This window comes from Hypanus sabinus, chromosome 17 (genome assembly GCF_030144855.1).
Source record: "Hypanus sabinus isolate sHypSab1 chromosome 17, sHypSab1.hap1, whole genome shotgun sequence".
NCBI lineage: Eukaryota > Metazoa > Chordata > Chondrichthyes > Myliobatiformes > Dasyatidae > Hypanus > Hypanus sabinus.
In genome coordinates, this window is record NC_082722.1 from 3,840,635 (window position 1) to 3,862,545 (window position 21,911).

At 45.7% G+C, this 21,911-nt stretch overlaps 1 protein-coding gene across 4 annotated transcripts in view; it reads right to left on the reverse strand.

Annotated features, from left to right (window-relative positions):
- Positions 1-21,911, reverse strand: part of hydin (HYDIN axonemal central pair apparatus protein) — a 1,146,554-nt gene that overhangs the window by 491,764 nt on the left and 632,879 nt on the right. For all 4 annotated transcript variants that reach the window (XM_059992477.1, XM_059992476.1, XM_059992474.1 and 1 more), the window contains 2 exons: positions 19,803-19,933; positions 15,046-15,176 (listed from right to left, as the gene is read on the reverse strand). In XM_059992477.1, the coding sequence (XP_059848460.1) occupies positions 15,046-15,176; positions 19,803-19,933 (262 nt within the window). The remainder of the gene's footprint in view (positions 1-15,045; positions 15,177-19,802; positions 19,934-21,911) is intronic.

Genomic DNA, 21,911 nt, shown 5'->3' on the forward strand with positions numbered 1-21,911 from the left:
TCCAGGATCAGGCTGAGGTCCCTGTCCATCCTCACCACTCGGCCACGTAGTATCTGATCCAGGATCAGGCTGAGGTCCCTGTCCATCCTCACCACTCGGCCACGTAGTATCTGATCCAGGATCAGGCTGAGGTCCCTGTCCATCCTCACCACTCGGCCACTTAGTATCTGATCCAGGATCAGGCTGAGGTCCCTGTCCATCCTCACCACTCGGCCACGTAGTATCTGATCCAGGATCAGGCTGAGGTCCCTGTCCATCCTCACCACTCGGCCATGTAGCGTGTGTCCTAGGATCAGGCTGAGGTCCCTGTCCATCCTCACCACTCGGCCACGTAGTATCTGCTCTAGGATCAGGCTGAGGTCCCTGTCCATCCTCACCACTCGGCCACGTAGTATCTGATCCAGGATCAGGCTGAGGTCCCTGTCCATCCTCACCACTCGGCCACGTAGTATCTGATCCAGGATCAGGCTGAGGTCCCTGTCCATCCTCACCACTCGGCCACTTAGTATCTGATCCAGGATCAGGCTGAGGTCCCTGTCCATCCTCACCACTCGGCCACGTAGTATCTGATCCAGGATCAGGCTGAGGTCCCTGTCCATCCTCACCACTCGGCCATGTAGCGTGTGTCCTAGGATCAGGCTGAGGTCCCTGTCCATCCTCACCACTCGGCCACGTAGTATCTGATCCAGGATCAGGCTGAGGTCCTTGTCCATCCTCACCACTCGGCCACGTAGCGTGTGTTCTAGGATCAGGCTGAGGTCCTTATCCAACCTCGTCATTTGGGCACTTTGTTCACCTTTGGCCACTTGATCTTCTGCCTCCTTCCTAGTTTCTTCCTCTTAGCTTTGTGGGGTGGCTCCACAGATGGAGCTGATGTCAGGTGTGTTTGTGTGCTCACCCACGGTGGTGGGGGGAGGGGGTTACCCTCTATTGTTGGAGAGGGTTAGCAAATCTTCTTCCCCTACAAACAAATCACCTTCAGCAATGTTGGGTCCTTCAGCTCTGTGGTTTTCTACCTGGCCTTGGGTGCCTCTTGTCTGATCTGCTACAGCAGTAAAAGGTTGCTATTGACCTTTTTGCCCCTGATGATTTATAGCTCCCTATGTGTCATCACGTTCTCCCACCCACACCTGCATTCTGAAGAATCTTTGTCTCATTGTCTATATTCACTATGGTCATTGCCATGTAATCCATCCTTTTGGGTCCATCTTTCATCCCGCCTCTAGGAGGACCTTTGGGTTGTTTTCTCTTATTCATTGACAGATATCTCCACGACAAGAGACTGCTGGGCTGGGTGACTAACCACCCACTCCTAGTGCAGAGATTCCTGCAGTCATCCAGTCTCTAACTGCCCTTTCACGGTAGTCACTGGATAGCCAGAAGTTTCAAGGAGCTTTACAGGAGGATGCTGTCAATATATTCTCCATTGCACATCTATAGAAGTTTTACAAAGATTTAGATGTCATAATGAACCTTTGCAAATTGCTAAGGAAGTAGAGGCTCTGTCATGCTTTCTTCATGATTACACTTACATGCTGGGTGCAGGACAGGTCCTTTTAAATAATTATGACACAGAGGAACTTAAATTTGCTAACCCTCTCCATCTCTGATCCTCAGATGTGGACCTGCTCAAGGTCCTCTGATTTTCTCCTCCTGAAGTTAATAATCAGCTCCTTTGTCTAGCTGACCACTCAGCCAGATTTTCAATCACCCTCCTATATGCTGATCTGTCACCACCGTTGAATGGCCATCAACAAACTTGAATATGACATTGGAGATGTGCTTAGCCACAGCATCATAAATGTAAAGCGAGCAGAACAGGAGCTAAGCATACAGCCCTGTGGTGCACCTGTGCTGATGGAGATCGTGGAGGAGATGTTGTTGCCAACCCTAACTGACTGGGGTTTGTACATGAGGAAATTGAGGATCCAATTGCACAAGGAGGTATTGAGGCCAAGGTCCTGGTATTGAATGCTGAGTTTTAGTCGATAAATGGCATCCCGATATTTACATCTTTGTCATCCAGTTGTTCCAGAATTGAATGAAGAGTCAATCAGGTGGCATCTGCTGTGCACCTGATGCTCCAGTAAGCAAATTGGAGTGGATCCAAGTAGTTTCTCAGGCATGAGTTGGTATCACCGACCTCTCAAAGCACTTCATTACTGTAGATGTAAGTGATAACAGATGACAATCATGGAGGCAAGTTAACATATTCTGCTTAGGCATCAATATAAATGAAGCCTGACTGGAATGATTGAAGTGATTGACTTCCACAGTTGTCATTGCTATACGTAACTGTGATTTTATTCTAAGAGGCATTACCAGAAGACAGGTTGCTAAAATTGTAACACTGCTTAAAAAGGAAAACAGACACAATAACTTTAGGTGAATTAGCATTGTCCTTGTATTCGGCGAATTGTTCCAAGTGATACATGTAATTTTCATTTAGAACAGATTTCTCTCAGGCAGTTTACATGGAATTGCTAAGGAAAGCTGTTTGTATTGAATTTGTCAGGAATGTAACAAGGAGAGTCAATAAGAATAGCACATTTGATGTACTCTGAAAGGATTTTTGCAAGGTATTTCACAAAGTGGCAGACTGTCTAGATAAATTAAAGCCTATGAACTTCAAGGCAATGTGGAAAATTTGGTTCAGTAGCAGGAAGCAATGTGTAATAGTTGAGAAGGTGCTTTGTTTTGAGATCAGGGAGCTGTTTCCCAGCACTGTCCACTGTTTTTAATTATACCTAACAATAGTTCAATTCAATTGAATTGGGATCAAGAGAGGATGCAACTCACAGGTCCGTGAGTGAGATTTAAAAAGGAGCGTTTGAGAGCTTTCGGGGTTTCCCAATGTCCCAGTCAAACAGCAATTAATTAGCATAAGGCAGGAACAAGTGTAATGACATTGTGTGAGTAGATCAGTATTAGAGTTTGGAGTCTTTGGCTCTGCAGCTTCTAACAAACCACGTTAGGGGACTGGATCAGGAGCTGGATGACCTCCGGATCATTCAGGAGAATGAGAAATTTATAGATAGTAGCTACAGGGAGGCAGTTACACCAAAGGAGCAGCTCACAGGTAATTGGGTTACTGTCAGGCGAGGCAAGGGGAAAGGGCAGGCAGAGCAAGGCTCCCCTGTGGCCATTCCCCTCAACAAGTATACCAATTTGGATACTGTTGGGGGGTGGGGGGATGACTTAACAGGGACAAGCTGTGGCAGCCTGATATCTGGCACTGAGTCTGGTTCTGCAGTGCAGAAGGGAGGGGGAAAGAAGAGGAGAGCGGTAGTGATAGGGGACTCGATAGTTAGAGATACAGACAGGAGGTTCTGTGGTTGTGACAGAGACACCCGGATGGTTTGTTGCCTCCTGGGTGCCAGGGTCAGGGATGTCTCTGATTGCATGCACAGCATTCTGAAGTGGGAGGGTGATCAGCCAGTCGTCATGGTACACATCGGTACCAATGATGTAGGAAGAAAGAGTGAGGAGGTCCTGAAGAGTGAGTATAGAGAGCTTGGTAGGAAGTTAAAAAGCAGGGCCTCGAGGGTGGTAATCTCAGGATTGCTGCCTGTGCCACGAGCCAGTGAGGGTAAGAGTAGGATGCTCTGGAGGATGAACACGTGGCTGAGGAACTGGTGTGGGGGGGAGGGTTTCAGATTTCAGGATATTTGGGACCTCTTCTGGGGCAGGTGGGACCTGTACAAGAAAGACGGGTTCACCTGAACTACAGGGGGACCAATATTTTTGCAGGGAAATTTGTTAGTGCTATTGGGGAGGGGGGTTAAACTAGATTTGCAGGGGGATGGGAACCAGTGTGCCAGAGTAGATAGTGGAGCGGGGGTGAAAATAAATGATGTTAAAATTTCATGCAAAGTCACAAATAGAAGGGTTGTGTCTGGTGGTATTAATCTTCTGAGGCGTGTCTATTTCAATGTGAGGAGTATTGTGGGGAAGGCTGATGAACTGAGGGCGTGGATTGACATGTGGAATTATGACACTGTAGCCATTAGTGAAACTTGGCTACAGAGGGGCAGGACTGGCAGCTTAATGTTCCAGGGTTCCAATATTTCAGAGGCAGAGGAATAAAGGGTGGGGCGGGGGTGGGTGGCATTGCTAGTGAGGGAAAATGTTACAGCAGTGCTCAGGCAAGACAGACAAGGGGGCTTGTCTACTGAGACCATTTGGGTGGAACTAAGAAACAGGAAAGGTATGACCACATTAATGGGGTTGTATTACAGACCACCCAATAGTCAGTGAGAACTGGAGGAGCAAATCTGCAGAGAGATAGCAGACAACTGCAGGAAACATAAAGTTGTTATAGAAGGGAATTTAATTTTCCACATATTGATTGGGACTTCTATACTGTTAAAGGTCTAGACGGGTTAGAGTTTGTAAAATGTATCCAGGAAAATTTTCTAAATCAATATAAAGTGGTACCAATTAGAGAGGATGCAATATTAGATCTCCTATTAGGAAACAAGTCAGGACAGGTGACGGAAGTGTGTGTAGGGGAACACTTTGGTTCCAGTGATCAAAACATCATTAGTTTCAACTTGGTCATGGATAAAGATAGATCTGGTCCTCAGGTTGAGGTTCTAAACTGGAAAAAGGTCAAATTTGAAGAAATGAGAAAGGATCTAAAACGCGTGGATTGGGACAGGTTGTTCTCTGGCAAGGATGTCATGGGTAAGTGGGAGGCCTTCAAAGGAGAAATTCTGAGAGTGCAGAGTTTATACGTTCCTGTCAGGATTAAAGGCAAAGTGAATAAAAATAAGGAACCATAGTTCTCTAGGGATATTGGAACTCTGATAAAGAAGAAGAGAGAGATGTATGACATGTATAGGCACCAGGGAGGAAATAAGATGCTTGAGGAGTATAAAAAGAGTAAGAAAATACTTCAGAAAGAAATCAGGAGGGCTAAAAGAAGACATGAGGTTGCTTTGGCAGTCAAGGTGAAGGATAATCCCAAGAGCTTCTACAAGTATGTTAAGAGCAAAAGGATAGTAAGGGATAAAATTGGTCCTCTTGAACAGTAGAGTGGTTGGCTATGTGTAGAACCAAAAGAAATGGGAGAGATATTAAATGGGCTTTTTGCATCTGTATTTACTAAGGAAACTATGGAAACAAGGCAAACAAGTAGAGAGGTCATGGAACTTATACAGATTAAAGAGGAGGAGGTGCTTGATGTCGAGGCAAATCAGAGTCGATAAATCCCCAGGACCTGACAGGGTACTTCCTTGGACCTTGAAGGAGACCTGGCAGAAATATTTAAAATGTCGATATTTACAGGTCAGGTGCCGGAGGACTGGAGGATAGCTCATGTAGTTCCGTTGTTTAAAAAAGGCTCAAAGAGTAAGCCGGGAAATTATAGGCCGGTAAGTTTGACATCGGTAGTAGGTAAATTATTGGAAGGAGTACTAAGAGACAGGATCTACAAGTATTTAGATAGACAGGGACTTATTAGAAAAAGTCAACATGGCTTTGTGCGTGGTAGGTCATGTTTAACAAATCTATTAGAGTTTTTTGAGGAAGTTACCAGGAAAGTGGATGAAGAGAAGGCAGTGGATGTTGTATACATGGACTTCAGTAAGGCCTTTGACAAGGTCCCGCATGGGAGGTTAGTTAGGAAGATTCAGTTGCTAGGTATACATGGAGAGGTAGTAAATTGGATTAGACATTGGCTCAATGGAAGAAGCTGGAGAGTGGTAGTGGAGGATTGCTTCTCTGAGTGGAGGCCTGTGACTAGTGGTGTGCCACAGGGATCAGTGCTGGGTCCATTGTTATTTGTCATCTATATCAATGATCTGGATGATAATGTGGTAAATTGGATCAGCACATTTGCTGATGATACAACGATTGGAGGTGTAGTGGACAGTGAGGAAGGTTTTCAAAGCTTGCAGAGGGATCTGGACCAGCTGGAAAAATGGGCTGAAAAATGGCAGGTGGACTTTAATACAGACAAGTGTGAGGTATTGCACTTTGGAAGGAAAAACCAAGGTAGAACGTAAATGGTAGGGCACTGAGGAGTGCAGTAGAACAGAGGGATCTGGGAATACAGATACAAAATTCCCTAAAAATGGTGTCACAGGTAAATAGGGTCGTAAAGGGAGCTTTTGGTACATTGGCCTTTATAAATCAAAGTATTGAGTATAAGAATTGGAATGTTATGGTGAGGTTGTATAAGGCATTGGTGAGGCCAAATTTGGAGTATTGTACAGTTTTGGTCACCAAATTACAGGAAGGATATTAATAAGGTTGAAAGAGTGCAGAGAAGGTTTACAAGGATGTTGCTGGGACTTGAGAAACTGAGTTACAGAGAAAGGTTGAATAGGTTAGGACTTTATTCCCTGGAGTGTAGGAGAATGAGGAGTGATTTGATAGAGGTGTATAAAATTATGATGGGTATAGATGGATTGAATGCAAGCAGGCTTTTTCCACTGAGGCTAGGGGAGAAAAAAACCAGAGGACATGGGTTAAGAGTGAAGGGGAAAAGTTTAAAGGGAACATTAAGGGGGGCTTCTTCACACAGAGAGTGGTGGGAGTGTGGAATGAGCTTCCAGATGAAGTGGTAAAAGCGGGCTCACTTTTAACATTTAAGAAAAACTTGGACAGGTACATGGATGAGAGGTGTATGGAGGGATATGGGCCAGGTGCAGGTCAGTGGGACTAGGCAGGAAAATGGTTTGGCACAGCCAAGGAGGGCTGAAAGGCCTGTTTCTGTGCTGTAATGTTCTATGGTTCTATAGTAGAATGTGAATATAGGTGGAGTGAGAATGGCTCCATGGGCTGTGTTGTGCCCTTTTTGTGAGATGTGGAAATTCCAGGAGACCTCAAGCCTCCTGGATAACCACTTCTACAACAGGTGCGCCAAGCCACATCTCAAAGAATATGTTGAGGAACTGCAGCTGCAGCTTCAGCTCATAGGGGAAACAGAGGAGGTTTTAAATAAAAGCATCAGGGAAGCGTCAGGAGGCTGGTACCTGGGTAGCTGTCAGGAGGAGGAAAAGAATTTGGCAGAGAGTGCAGAGTAACCAAGTAGCCGTTCCCCTCAATGTATTGCGTGATACATTGTTTTAGATACTGTTGGAGATACAACCCACCAGGGAGAAGTTGTATTGACAGGGTGCTTGGCACTGGAGCTCAGGAGGGAAGAGGGGAGAAGAAGACGGCAGTAATGATAGGGAATTCCATTGTTAGAGGAGTGAACACCATGTTCTGTGGACACAATACAGACCCCACACCCAGGTGGCAGGGTCAGGGATATTTCAGATCACGTCAACGCTATTCTAAAGGGAAAGGACGAGCAGCCAGAAGACTTGGTACATATTAGTACCAACAATATAAATATGAAAAAGGAGAAGGACCTGAAGAAAGAATTTGGGGAGCTCGGTAGAAAGCTGAAAAGCATGACTTCTAGGGTAGTAATTTCTGGATAGCTGCCTGTGCCACGCACCAGTGGGGGTAAGAATAAAATGAACTGGCAGATGAATGTGTGGCTGAGGAATTGGTGAAGGGTCAGGGTTTTGGATTTCTGGATCATTGGGATTTCTTCTGGACAAGGTACGACCTGTAGAAAAAGGATGGGTGACACCTGAACTGAAGGTGATCAATATCCTTGCAGGCAGGTTTGCTACAACTGTTGAAGAGGGTTTAAACTCATTTGGCAGGGGGGTGGGAAACTGAATGATCAGGCTGAGGACGGGACCATTGTTATACAAGCAGAGGCAGTAAGCAGTGAGACCATCAGGAAGGACAGGCAGATGGGGTCAATTTACATTCAGTGACATGAGTTGCAGTGTAACATGGGGACGAAATCAAAAAGGGTGAAGAGCACAGGACTGTAGTTGTTATATTTGAATGCATGCAATACGCAGAATACTGTAGATGATCTTGTAACACAGTTAAAGATTCGCAGGTATGAAGTTGTGGGCATCACTGAGTTATGGCTCAGAGAAGATTATAGTTGGGAGTTTAAAATTCAAGGATACACACTATATCAAAAGGACAGATAAGTAGGCAGAGGGAGCAGCATGGCTCTATTAGTAAAAACTGAAATTAAATCCTTAGAAAGAGGTGACATGGGATCAAAAGACATGGAATCCTTGTGGGTAGAGTTAGGAAGCTGCAAGGGTAAAAGATCCTGATGGAAATTATGCGCAGACCTCTGAGCAATAGTCAGGAGATGGGCTACAAATTACAGTACAATGTGATGAGAGATAGAAAACGCATGCCAGATGGGCAATGTTACAATAGTCATGGGGGATTTCAATATGCAGGTAGATTGGGAAAATCAGGTTGATTGTGGGTTTGGATCCCTAGAGTGAATTTGTAGAATTCCTATGAGATGTTTTTTTAGAGCAGCTTGGGATTGAGCCCACTAGGGGATCGGCTGTTCTGCACTGGCTGTCGTGTAATGAACCAGATTTGATTAGGGAGTTTAACATAAAGGAAATCTTAGGCAATAATCATAATAAGAGAGAATCCACCCAGCAGTTTGAGAGGAAGAAGCTAACATCAGATGTATCAGTATTACAGTGAAGTCAAGGGAATTATGGAAGCATGAGAGAGGAGCTGGCTAAAGATGACAGGAAGGGGACACTAGCAGGAATGACAGCAGAACAGCAATGACTGGAGCTTCTGGGAGCAATTTAGAAAGTGCAGGACAGATATCTGACCATGGCTGACAAGGTAAGTCAAAGCCATGATAAAAGCAAAAGAGAGGACATGTAATAGAGCAAAAAATAGTTGAAAATTAAAGGATTGGGAAACTTTTAAAAAACAATAGAAGGCCATGAGGAAGAAAAAGTTGAAATTTTAAGGTAAGCTAGCCAACGAGGATACCAACAGATTTTTCAGATATACTAAAAGTAAAAGAGAGATAAGAGTAGATCTCGGACCACTGGAGAGGTAACAATAGAAATGATGAACAAACTGATTAAGTGTAGTACTTTAGAAGTTCAAACTTGTCAGGGGCAATTGCTTTTACTAGCGAGAGTGAGTTTGGGAAGCTGAAAGGTCTGAAGGTAGCTAAGTCACCTGGACCAAATGGACTACACACCAGGGTTCTGAAAATATCAGAATCAGTTTTATTATCACCAGCATGTCTTGTGAACTTAGTTAACAGCAGCAGCAGTTCAATGCAATACATAATACAGAAGAAGAGAAAAAATAATGTTGAATAAATAAGTAAATCAATTACAGTAAATGTATACTGACTAGATTAAAAATTGTGCAAAAACAGAAATAATATATATTTAAAAAGTGATGTAGATTTCACAGGTTCAATGTCCATTTAGGAATCGGATGGCAGAGGGGAAGAAGCTGTTTCTGAATCGCTGAGTGTGTGCCTTCAGGCTTCTGTACCTCCTACCTGATGGTAACTGAGAAAAGGGCTTGCCCTGGGTGCTGGAGGTCCTTAATAATGGACGCTTCCTTTTTGAGACACTACTCCGTGAAGATGTCCTGGGTACTTTGTAGGCTCAAACCCAGGGGGAGCCAACTAAATTTACACCCCTCTGCAGCTTCTTTCGGTCCTGTGCAGTAGTGCCCCCACACCGGACAGTGATGCAGCCTGTCAGAGATAGCTGAAGAGGCTGAGAAGGCATTAGTAATTATCTTTCAAGAATCAATAGATTCTGGCATGGTTCTGAAGGACTAGAATATTGCAAGTGTGTCTCCACTCTTCAAGAAGGGACAGAGGCAGAAGAAAGGACATTATTGGCCAGTTAGTCTAACCTCGGTGGCTGGGAAGATGTTGGAGTCGATTGCTAAGGATCAGGATTCAGGGCACCTGGAGGAACATGGCAAAACAGGACAAAGTCAGCAAGTTTCCTTAAGAGAAAACCTTGTGTGAAAAATCTGCTGGAATTCTTTGACAAGCAGAGCAGACAAAAAAGAATCAGTGGATATTGCGTGTTTAGATTTTCAAAAAGCCTTTGACATGGTGCCAGACATGAGGCTGCTTACCAAGATAAGAGCCCATGATATTACAGGAAAGATACTAGCATGGATAGAACATTGGTTGATTGGCAGGAGGCAAAGAGTGGGTATAAAAAAGCTTCCTTCAATTGGCAGCCAGTGAGTAGTGGTGTACCACAGGGGTTGGTATTGGGATTGCTTCTTTTTGCATTGTATGTCAATGATTTGGATGGCAAAATTGATGTCTTTGTGGCCAAATTTTCAGATGATACGAAGATAGGTGGAGTGTAGTAGTGTTAAGGAAACAGGGAGGCTGCAGAAGGACTTGGACAGATTCAGAGAATGAGCAAAGAAGTGGCAGATGGAATACAGTATCAGGAAATGTATGGTGATGGACTTTGGTAGAAGGGATGAAAACATAAACCATTTTCTAAGTAGAGAGGAAATTAAAAAATCCGAGGTGCAAAGGGACTTGGGATTCCTTGTATAGGATTCTCTCAAGGTTATCTTCCAGGTTGATTTGGTGATGAGGAAGACAAATGCAATGTTAGCATCATTTCAAGAAGAAATGGCTAACATGAGAGGGCACCATTTTAAGGTACTTGGAAGTAGATACAGAGGAAATGTCAGGGGTAAGCTTTTTATGCAGAAGCTAGTGAGTACGTGGAGTGAGCTGCCGGCGATGGTGGTAGAGGCGGATACAATAGGGTCTTTTAAGAGAATCCTGGACAGGTACATGGAGCTTAGAAAAATAGAGGGCTATGTGTAACCTCAGGTAATTCCTAAAGTAAGTACATGTTCGACACAGCATTGTGGGCTGAAGGCCTGTATCGTGCTGCAGGGTTTCTACGTTCTATGTTTCTAAGACTAGAATATTATGCTGAGGCTTTATAAAGCACTGGTTAGGCTTCACTTGGAGTATTGTGAGCAGTTTTGGTCCCCTTATCTAACAAACTATGTGCTGACATTAGAGGGTTCAAAGGTGTTCACAAAATGACTCTGTGAATGAAAGGCTTATCAGGTGAAAAGCGTTTGATGGCTCTGGGCATGTACTTGCTGGAATTCAGAGGAATGAGGCGGGATCTCAATGAAACCTATCGAATGTTGAATGATCTAGAAAGAGTGGATGCAGAGAGGATGTTTCCTATAGTGGAGGAATCTAGGACTAGAGGGCACAACCTCAGAATAGAGGGATGTCCGTTTAGAACAGAGTTGAGAAGGAATTTCTTTAGCCAGGGAGTGGTTAATCTGTGGAATATTTGCCACAGATGGCTGTAGAGGCCAGATCACTTGGTGTATTTAAGGCAGAGGTTCTTAATATGTCAGGGCATGAAAGGCTACAGAGAGAAGGCAAGAGAATGGGGTTGACAGGGAAATGGATCAGTCATAGAGCAGACTCGATGGGCCGAATGGCCCGACCCTATTTCTCATGGTCTAAATGTAGATTAAGTAACAAGGCTGATAATGATAAAGAAATCCAGAGATCCCGAGTCAAATGCAGAAAGAAGTCCCAAATAGGTTTTAATCCAGAGTTGTGAAAAGTAACGCTGTTTTGAAAGGAGAAGCTAGCAAATGGTTCAGGTTAGGGTTAGGAGAGAGAGTATATCCTGGATGGAGGTTCCAATGCACAGGACCACAAGAGGCTGCAGAGAATTGTAGACTCAGCCAAAGTCAGAGCAACACACACACACACACAATGCTGGAGGAAATCTGCAGGCCAGGCAGCATCCGTGGAAAAAAGTACAGTCGACGTTTCGGGCCAAAACCCTTCAGCACGACCCTCCCCACCATCAAGGTCATCTTCAAGATGTGGTACGTAACTAAAGAGGTGTCATCCAGTACTGAGGAACCTTACTACCTGGGACATACCCTCTTCTAATTACTATGATCAGGGAGGAGGTAGACCACACTTAACGATTCAGGAACAGTTTTCTGAGCAGTCCATGAATTTATGAAATTATCACATTATTCCTTATTTATTTTTTGCAGTTTATAGTAATTTTATGTTTTTGCACTGTACACTGCCACGTTTCATGTCACTGAAATCAATGACAATAATTGTGATTCCTGAACAACATTTTTTTTGAAGGGCAGACACATCTTTCTTGCACTGTGCTAAGCAGAACTGCATATAGTGCTCCAGCTGAGCTTTAGTTGTTATCGATACAGTTCCAACGAAACCTTCCTCCTCTTCATTCTTTGCCCTGAGTTTTAACTCTTGCCATCTTTAACTGCCACTCCACTTTCCTATTCCAATACACCTCCCAGCTGGCAACTATTAATCCCTCATTTTACTCTTCCCCAAGGTATTGATTCACAGCTCTCTGAATCAGTTCCATTTGATGCATTTTGTCCAATTAACTATACACCAGGGAGCTTTCCTCAACTACAGACAATTTTAACATCTTTTTTAACCATGTCCCCACGTGCCATCTTGGATAGTGATGAAGAGCTGTACAGGAATCAGACAAATCAACTGTGTGAGTGATGCTGCAACAACAATGAATGAATGAATTGACTGTGGGTTTCAGGAAGGGGAGGTAGGAAGAAGCAGTCCTCATTGAGGGTGGGTCAGCTGTGCAAAGGGTGAGCAGCTTCAACATCCCTGCAGTCAACATCTCAGAATGTTCAAAGTTATTATCAAAATATATACTTATCACCACGTACCACCTTGAGATTAATTTTATGCAGGCATTCGCAGTAGAACAGAGAAATACAACAGAATAGCAAATAAGACAAGCACAAAGACTGACAAACAGCCAATGTGAAAAGAACGACAAATCGTGCAAATTAAATCTATAAATAATACTGACAACTTGAGTTGTAAAGTTCCTGAAAGTGAATCCATAGGTTGTGAAATCAGTTCAGAGCTGAGGTGAGTGAAGTTATCCACACTGGTTCAGGAGCCTGATGATAACTGGTCCTGAACCTGGTGGTGTGGGATTTATCCTGGGCCCAACATGTTTATGCGTTCATGAAACAGTCAATGAACTCATTTTTATCTATTTTGGACCATTTATTTGTATATATTCTTATCGTAACACACAGGGGGTTTTATGTCTTGTGCTGTATTGCTGCCACAAAGCAAAGCATTTCATGACATCTGTCAACGATAAATCTCATTACTGACATACATCACATGGACATGTTTTCATGTCCATGGAATAATTTCACTGGAAACAGCTTCCTGCTGTCATTCCCCACCTGTTGATGCAGAAACAATTTTGCATCTAATTGGTAATTTGTTTCAGATCCATTACCTAACTTTCCGACCCATCCCCCATGGGGGACTATCGTCTAAAGCATTGATAAGCGTATGCAAACTACATCAATTGTGCTATTCTCATCTCCACCAATTTGGATCTCCTTTAAAATGTGAGCCCTACAAGATAAAAACTTTTTGTAACAAAATGACAATTAATATGAACCACCTAGATAAAGATTCATGGTGCCTATTCTGCATATTTCTTTTAAAAATACAACCTCAGGGATTCAATTGGTTTCTAAATATCTGAGGTCACTTTAGAACAGAGATGCGGAGGAATTTCTTTAGCCAAAGGGTGGTGAACCTGTGAAATACATTGTCACAGATGGCTATGGAGATCAAGTCATTGGGTATACTTAAAGCAGAGGTTGATAGGTTCTGGATTAGTAAGGTTGTCAAAGGTTACAGAGAGAAGGCAGGAGAGTGTGATTGAGGGAATAATAACGCAGCCATGATGGAATGGCAGAGCAGGACTCAATGGGCTGAATGGACCAATTCTGCTCCCATGCCTTACGGTCCCTTTTTAAACAAGGACACATTTTTGCAAAATTGGACAATTGGAAAAAAGTGATGATTTAATTCAATAGTTCAATTTACATCTCCCCACAATCTACAAGTGTGTGTTCAGAACACCAGCATTGTGAGAGTCAATTGTAACATGAAAAATGAACTGTGGAGTTCTGTGGTGTCATCAAATGGAGGTAGATATTTGTCTCAAAAGAAATAAAATAAAAATTATAAACTTGTTCCTTCACTCATCTTAGCTACAAGCTAAAACAAAACTGAGTGTTGGCTAAAGCTTCAGAAAAGAAAATAATTTCCCATGTAAGGAATAGTTCAGCCCATCTTTGCAAAGCAACATTGCAAAATGACAAGAAATGGGCCATTATTTCAAAGCACTATCCATTGGTTAGATCTTCAATAAGCAATGTCTTTCTTATCTATAGAGAGCGACTTCTATAGATAAGACTGAAGGAATAATAAATGAGGGATGAACCATGCTACAGCAATAGTCGTACAAAACAAGGTCAAGTGCTTTGGCCCATCAGCCTTTCTCTTACACTAATCCCATTTTAATTTCCCCACATTCTCAGCTCCAGCATAATCTATCATATTTGGGGTATCTTCAAAGGCCAATGAATCTACAGATGTTTGGGATGTAGAAGAAAACCAGAGCACCCAGATGAAACTCGTGTACTTACAAGGAGAATGACTGCACTCCACACAGATTACACCAGAGGACAGGGTCGAACTTGGGTTGCCAGATGTGCCAGTCACTGATTGTACTAGTTGTGCCACTGTGGCAAATGTTGTCCAGTAGTTTACATAATAAATGGCATAGGTAGGATGTTTCAGATATGAGGAGATACTGGATAGGGCCCATTTTGTTTCTCCTGGAGCAGAGCAAATAGGGGGGAACCAAAGAGAGGGATAAGTATGTTGAGAGGGATAAGTGAGATAAGATAGGCAGTAAGAAACTTCTTTATGATGGAGGGCAAGTTTTTAAGGATAGGTTTAGATGGAACCTGAAAAAGAAGTGTTTTCATACAGAGAGTAGTTGCATCTGGGTCAAACTGCCAGAGAAAGCAGCGGAGTATCATATTCTCACAATTAAGAAGCATCTGCATGAGCTTAAGAATCAACAAGGCACAGAAGTCTGTTGTCTGTGGCAGTAAATGAGGTTAGAACAGCATAAATGTTTGATGGTTTGTGGGTCAAGGGATCTATTTCTATGCTGGCCTGAGTCTATGACCCCTCAAGTCATATCAATTAAGTGAAGGGGATGTCTAACAGAGAATTAACAATGGGCCAGGTGGTAACGAAGTAGGAACACTAAATGTTCCCATTACAAATAATCTTACCTGGAGAGACAGCTGCGAGGATACTGACACTCTCTAGACACACCACTATATGAAGAAAGAATCGACTCCTGGACAAGACTGTACTCTTTAATTAACAGGCGATCAGCCTCCATCTGCAGCAAGGTATCATACTGTGAAGGTCAGACACAGGAATATTGGTCAACAAGTGCACTCTTAATTTCCTCCCTATTATCTGCTTTATTCAGGTGTCCAATTGTCAACCAGTACAAAACAGCAGCACAAGTCCCTGAGTAGACCACAAGTTCCGTATTCTCGCCCAACATCTGACTGCACTCCGGTCCCAATCCCCAAACGTCTTCCTGTACTCCGGTCCCAATCCCCAAACGTCTTCCTGCACTCCAGTCCCAATCCCCAAACATCTTCCTGCACTCCGGTCCCAATCCCCAAACATCTTCCTGCACTCAGGTCCCAATCCCCAAACATCTTCCTGCACTCCGGTCCCAATCCCCAAACATCTTCCTGCACTCCGGTCCCAATCCCCAAACATCTTCCTGCAATCCGGTCCCAATCCCCAAACATCTTCCTGCAATCCGGTCCCAATCCCCAAACGTCTTCCTGCACTCCGGTCCCAATCCCCAAACGTCTTCCTGCACTCCGGTCCCAATCCCCAAACGTCTTCCTGCACTCCGGTCCCAATCCCCAAACGTCTTCCTGCACTCCGGTCCCAATCCCCAAACGTCTTCCTGCACTCCGGTCCCAATCCCCAAACGTCTTCCTGCACTCCGGTCCCAATCCCCAAACGTCTTCCTGTACTCCGGTCCCAATCCCCAAACGTCTTCCTGCAATCCGGTCCCAATCCCCAAACGTCTTCCTGCAATCCGGTCCCAATCCCCAAACGTCTTCCTGCACTCCGGTCCCAATCCCCAAACGTCTTCCTGCACTCCGGTCCCAATCCCCAAACGTCTTCCTGCACTCCGGTCCCAATCCCCAAACGTCTTCCTGCACTCCGGTCCCAATCCCCAAACGTCTGCCTGCACTCCGGTCCCAATCCCCAAACGTCTGCCTGCACTCCGGTCCCAATTCCCAAACGTCTGCCTGCACTCCGGTCCCAATCCCCAAACGTCTGCCTGCACTCCGGTCCCAATCCCCAAACATCTTCCTGTACTCCGGTCCCAATCCCCAAATGTCTTCCTGCACTCCGGTCCCAATCCCCAAACATCTTCCGGTCCCAATCCCCAAACATCTTCCTGTACTCCGGTCCCAATCCCCAAACATCTTCCTGCACTCCAGTCCCAATCCCCAAACGTCTTCCTGTACTCCGGTCCCAATCCCCAAACGTCTTCCTGCACTCCGGTCCCAATCCCCAAACATCTTCCGGTCCCAATCCCCAAACGTCTTCCTGCACTCCGGTCCCAATCCCCAAATGTCTTCCTGTACTCCGGTCCCAATCCCCAAACGTCTGCCTGCACTCCGGTCCCAATCCCCAAACGTCTTCCTGCACTCCGGTCCCAATCCCCAAACGTCTTCCTGCACTCCGGTCCCAATCCTCAAACATCTTCCTGTACTCCGGTCCCAATCCCCAAACATCTGCCTGCACTCCGGTCCCAATCCCCAAACGTCTTCCTGCACTCCGGTCCCAATCCCCAAACATCTTCCTGCACTCCGGTCCCAATCCCCAAACATCTTCCGGTCCCAATCCCCAAACATCTTCCTGCACTCCGGTCCCAGTCCCCAAACGTCTTCCTGCACTCCGGTCCCAATCCCCAAACATCTTCCTGCACTCCGGTCCCAATCCCCAAACGTCTTCCTGCACTCCAGTCCCAATCCCCAAACATCTTCCTGCACTCCGGTCCCAATCCCCAAACGTCTTCCTGTACTCCGGTCCCAATCCCCAAACGTCTTCCTGTACTCCGGTCCCAATCCCCAAACATCTTCCTGTACTCCCGTCCCAATCCCCAAACATCTTCCGGTCCCAATCCCCAAACATCTTCCTGTACTCCGGTCCCAATCCACAAACATCTTCCTGTACTCCGGTCCCAATCCCCAAACATCTTCCTGCACTCCGGTCCCAATCCCCAAACGTCTTCCTGCACTCCGGTCCCAATCCTCAAACATCTGCCTGCACTCCGGTCCCAATCCCCAAACGTCTTCCTGCACTCCGGTCCCAATCCCCAAACGTCTTCCTGCACTCCGGTCCCAATCCCCAAACGTCTTCCTGCACTCCGGTCCCAATCCCCAAACGTCTTCCTGCACTCCGGTCCCAATCCCCAAACGTCTTCCTGTAATCCGGTCCCAATCCCCAAACATCTTCCTGCACTCCGGTCCCAATCCCCAAACGTCTTCCTGTAATCCGGTCCCAATCCCCAAACGTCTTCCTGCACTCCGGTCCCAATCCCCAAACATCTTCCTGCAATCCGGTCCCAATCCCCAAACATCTTCCTGTACTCCGGTCCCAATCCCCAAACATCTTCCTGTACTCCGGTCCCAATCCCCAAACATCTTCCTGTACTCCGGTCCCAATCCCCAAACGTCTTCCTGTAATCCGGTCCCAATCCCCAAACGTCTTCCTGCACTCTGGTCCCAATCCCCAAACGTCTTCCTGCAATCCGGTCCCAATCCCCAAACATCTTCCTGCACTCCGGTCCCAATCCCCAAACATCTTCCTGCACTCCGGTCCCAATTCCCAAACATCTGCCTGCACTCCGGTCCCAATCCCCAAACATCTTCCTGTACTCCGGTCCCAATCCCCAAACATCTTCCTGCACTCCGGTCCCAATCCCCAAACATCTGCCTGCACTCCGGTCCCAATCCCCAAACATCTTCCTGGACTCCGGTCCCAATCCCCAAACATCTTCCTGTACTCCGGTCCCAATCCCCAAACGTCTTCCGGTCCCAATCCCCAAACATTTTCCTGTACTCCGGTCCCAATCCCCAAACATCTTCCTGTACTCCGTTCCCAATCCCCAAACGTCTTCCTGTACTCTGGTCCCAATCCCCAAACGTCTTCCTGTACTCCGGTCCCAATCCCCAAACGTCTTCCTGTACTCCGGTCCCAATCCCGAAACGTCTTCCTGTACTCCGGTCCCAATCCCCAAACGTCTTCCCGTACTCCGGTCCCAATCCCCAAACGTCTTCCCGCACTCCGGTCCCAATCCCCAAACGTCTTCCTGCAATCCGGTCCTCTATGATTAGCTCTTCCCACTAACAAGAATATGAAAGTGGCAATCAGCCCCTGTGCAAAAATAATTTACAGAGATTTTTCCGGGACTCGGGTACCTGAATTATAGGAAACGGCTGAATAGATTACAACTTTATTCCCTGGAGCATCGGAGAATGAGGGGAGATTTGATGGAGGTACACAAAATTATGAGGGGCTTGATGCAAGCTAGCTTTTTGCACTGTAAGGAGAACCTCTTCACTCAGATGTGGTGTGAGTGTGGAGTGAACAGTCCACAGAGTAGTGGATTGGTGGATGTGGGCTCCACTGGATGAGAGGGATTTGAAGGGTTGTGTGTTGATGGGACTCGGCAGAGTAACCGTTCGGAATGGACTAGATAAGACACGAGGGCCTGTTTCTGTGCTGCCATTTAGCAGTCCATAGATAAATGATCACGTTACCCACGAGTACCTTCCAGATTTAACGCCTGTTAACAGCAGCGACACTGAGGTGGGGTAGAGTGTGCAGTATTATTGGCAGTAAGTCTTAACGGGCTAGGTTTTTTAAAATTGAGGGTGATTGATATCTGGAACACACTGACAATCAGATGCAATTATCACATTTGAGACATTTAGACTAAAATTTAAATAGGTTGCAGTTCTCATATACTCAGATTGGTTAGTGCAGTTTGGCAAAAAGGTCAGCATAATTCTGGTGGGCAAAGGACCTATCTCTGTGCTGTAGCACTCTATGACTGTGATTCTATACTTGCAAGAATCAATACTGGCATAGACCTGTTGCAGTAACTGGACCAGTCTTGTGCAGAACAATTCCATGCCTTTTATAGATAAAGCAGTTCTAACAAAGAACCTGTTTTTGCGTGGGACTCATGTAAACATGTAAAAGTGCCTGCACAAGGCTGAAGGCAGTTTCTATACCAAACCATTCTCAGGCTCTTGGCCTTTGCTCTAGCTACACTTTCAGATGGATGTTGATGTACATTATCCACACAGCTATCAGGATACGACAGCTTGTCATCCAATTACGTTAAACTCCTCAGGAGCTACCGCCACACTCTCACCTTGCAGCGGAGTTCCATCACTGTGCCCAGGCAAGGATTTCCTGCCCTTTTGATAGAGCTTTTGCACATTATCCATAACATGTTGCAGTAGAATGCCATCCAGCAGCAACTAGAGTGGTTCTGTTCGGAATGGCCTCAGTAGAACAGAGCCCTGAAAGAACTCAGTGGCCAGCAGCATCCATAGACCCAAACAGTGTTTTGGATTTCAGTATTCAATGACCTCACGCTCATGAAGAGTTATGATCTAAACAATGTAGATGTTGGAAATTTGAAGTACCACCGGAAGTGCCAGAAATTCTCAATAGGTCAGACAGCATGAGTGTAGAGGAACAGGACAGTATTGTTTGTAAAGTGGATGAACCTCTTTTAAAGCTTGGAATATAAGGTGCACAGAAAGGGGAAGGGGTGAAAGGAGCAGAGCAGAAAAGACCTGCTTTGATGAACAAGGAAGGAGAGCGTTTATTGAAATATATAACTGTTCTGATAAAGAAAAAAATAATTTTGTGTGAAGAAACAAGCCATCCTCACATCCTTGACTGAAGGGTAGAAGGAACTTACAGAAGAGAGGGAGTTGGCTGCACCCAGTTCTCCTGCTATCGTCTCAGGACGGTGGAGCAGGCTGCACTCCGATGTCTCTGTCTCTATGGCTTCCTTTGCCTTCTTCAGGAATGCCTCATATGTCTCATTTCCTGTCAGTAACAAAGACAAATCAAAGTGCTACTCTACTTGATCAAAATAATGCTCCTGTTCTTCACATCTTCTATTCTTGTCCACGTAAATAGGAAAATGTTGTTGAGCCAATCCAACTCCTGACAGAAAAGAATGCATTAAAAGGGGTGAAATATGCAGTCATTCTGTGGGCATTAACTGGATAGCAGATTGCTATATTGTCTTGTGTCAGCATTGCTCTACCCCTCAGGCTCAGTGGAGTCACAGACATCAGGACAGCCCAGTCCATGCAGGCCATTAAATCCAGGCTAACAAGATGTATTTCTGTTCTAGCCAACAGATATGTTCCATTTCAGTTCCATTGCAGCTCTGTTCCATTTCATCAAGTTGCACACAATCTTGGTGTACACACCTTTAGTACCATGCAGTTCCTCAACCTAAACAGGACTAGACACATCCAGGGCTGTAACAATCTTCCCAAGTATTCTGAGTATCAATTGTTCCCAAATGTTCTTCACAGGAAGGAATACATCATTCTAGAGTTGTTGGATTGTCCTATGCTTTACCATTCCCCAATTCAGGACCGAGTGTGTAACAAGCTCTCTGCAGTACAGTATATCAAGATAGTGAAAGAAGCACTGACCAGATGAGAACAGGGCAATCTACCCAACAGTATTTTGGGTAGCTATGACAGAACCTCTTGTCAAGGTCTCCAATCTTTCTCAAGGCTAATCACCAGCATATTTCTCAAAGTTAAACTTTGCCTCATTAGTCTGTAACACTCCTGTCCATCCAAACACAGTTCTGTGCGACTCCCTTTCGCCTGTACCCACTCCTCCCATCCAAACACAGTTCCCCGTGACTCCCTTTCGCCTGTACCCACTCCTCCCATCCAAACACAGTTCTGTGTGACTCCCTTTCGCCTGTACCCACTCCTCCCATCCAAACACAGTTCTCCGTGACTCCCTTTCGCCTGTACCCACTCCTCCCATCCAAACACAGTTCCCCGTGACTCCCTTTCGCCTGTACCCACTCCTCCCATCCAAACACAGTTCTGTGTGATTCCCTTTCACCTGTACCCACTCCTCCCATCCAAACACAGTTCTCCGTGACTCCCTTTCGCCTGTACCCACTCCTCCCATCCAAACACAGTTCCCCGTGACTCACTTTCGCCTGTACCCACTCCTCCCATCCAAACACAGTTCTGTGTGATTCCCTTTCACCTGTACCCACTCCTCCCATCCAAACACAGTTCTCCGTGACTCCCTTTCGCCTGTACCCACTCCTCCCATCCAAACACAGTTCCCCGTGACTCCCTTTCGCCTGTACCCACTCCTCCCATCCAAACACAGTTCTGTGTGATTCCCTTTCACCTGTACCCACTCCTCCCATCCAAACACAGTTCTCCGTGACTCCCTTTCGCCTGTACCCACTCCTCCCATCCAAACACAGTTCCCCGTGACTCACTTTCGCCTGTACCCACTCCTCCCATCCAAACACAGTTCTGTGTGATTCCCTTTCACCTGTACCCACTCCTCCCATCCAAACACAGTTCTCCGTGACTCCCTTTCGCCTGTACCCACTCCTCCCATCCAAACACAGTTCTGTGTGACTCCCTTTCATCTGTACCCACTCCTGCCCATCCTAACACTGTTCTCCGTGACTCCCTTTCGCCTGTACCCACTCCTGCCCATCCTAACACTGTTCTCCGTGACTCCCTTTCGCCTGTACCCACTCCTCCCATCCAAACACAGTTCTGTGTGATTCCCTTTCACCTGTACCCACTCCTCCCATCCAAACACAGTTCTCCGTGACTCCCTTTCGCCTGTACCCACTCCTCCCATCCAAACACAGTTCTGTGTGACACCCTTTCATCTGTACCCACTCCTGCCCATCCTAACACTGTTCTCCGTGACTCCCTTTCGCCTGTACCCACTCCTGCCCATCCTAACACTGTTCTCCGTGACTCCCTTTCGCCTGTACCCACTCCTCCCATCC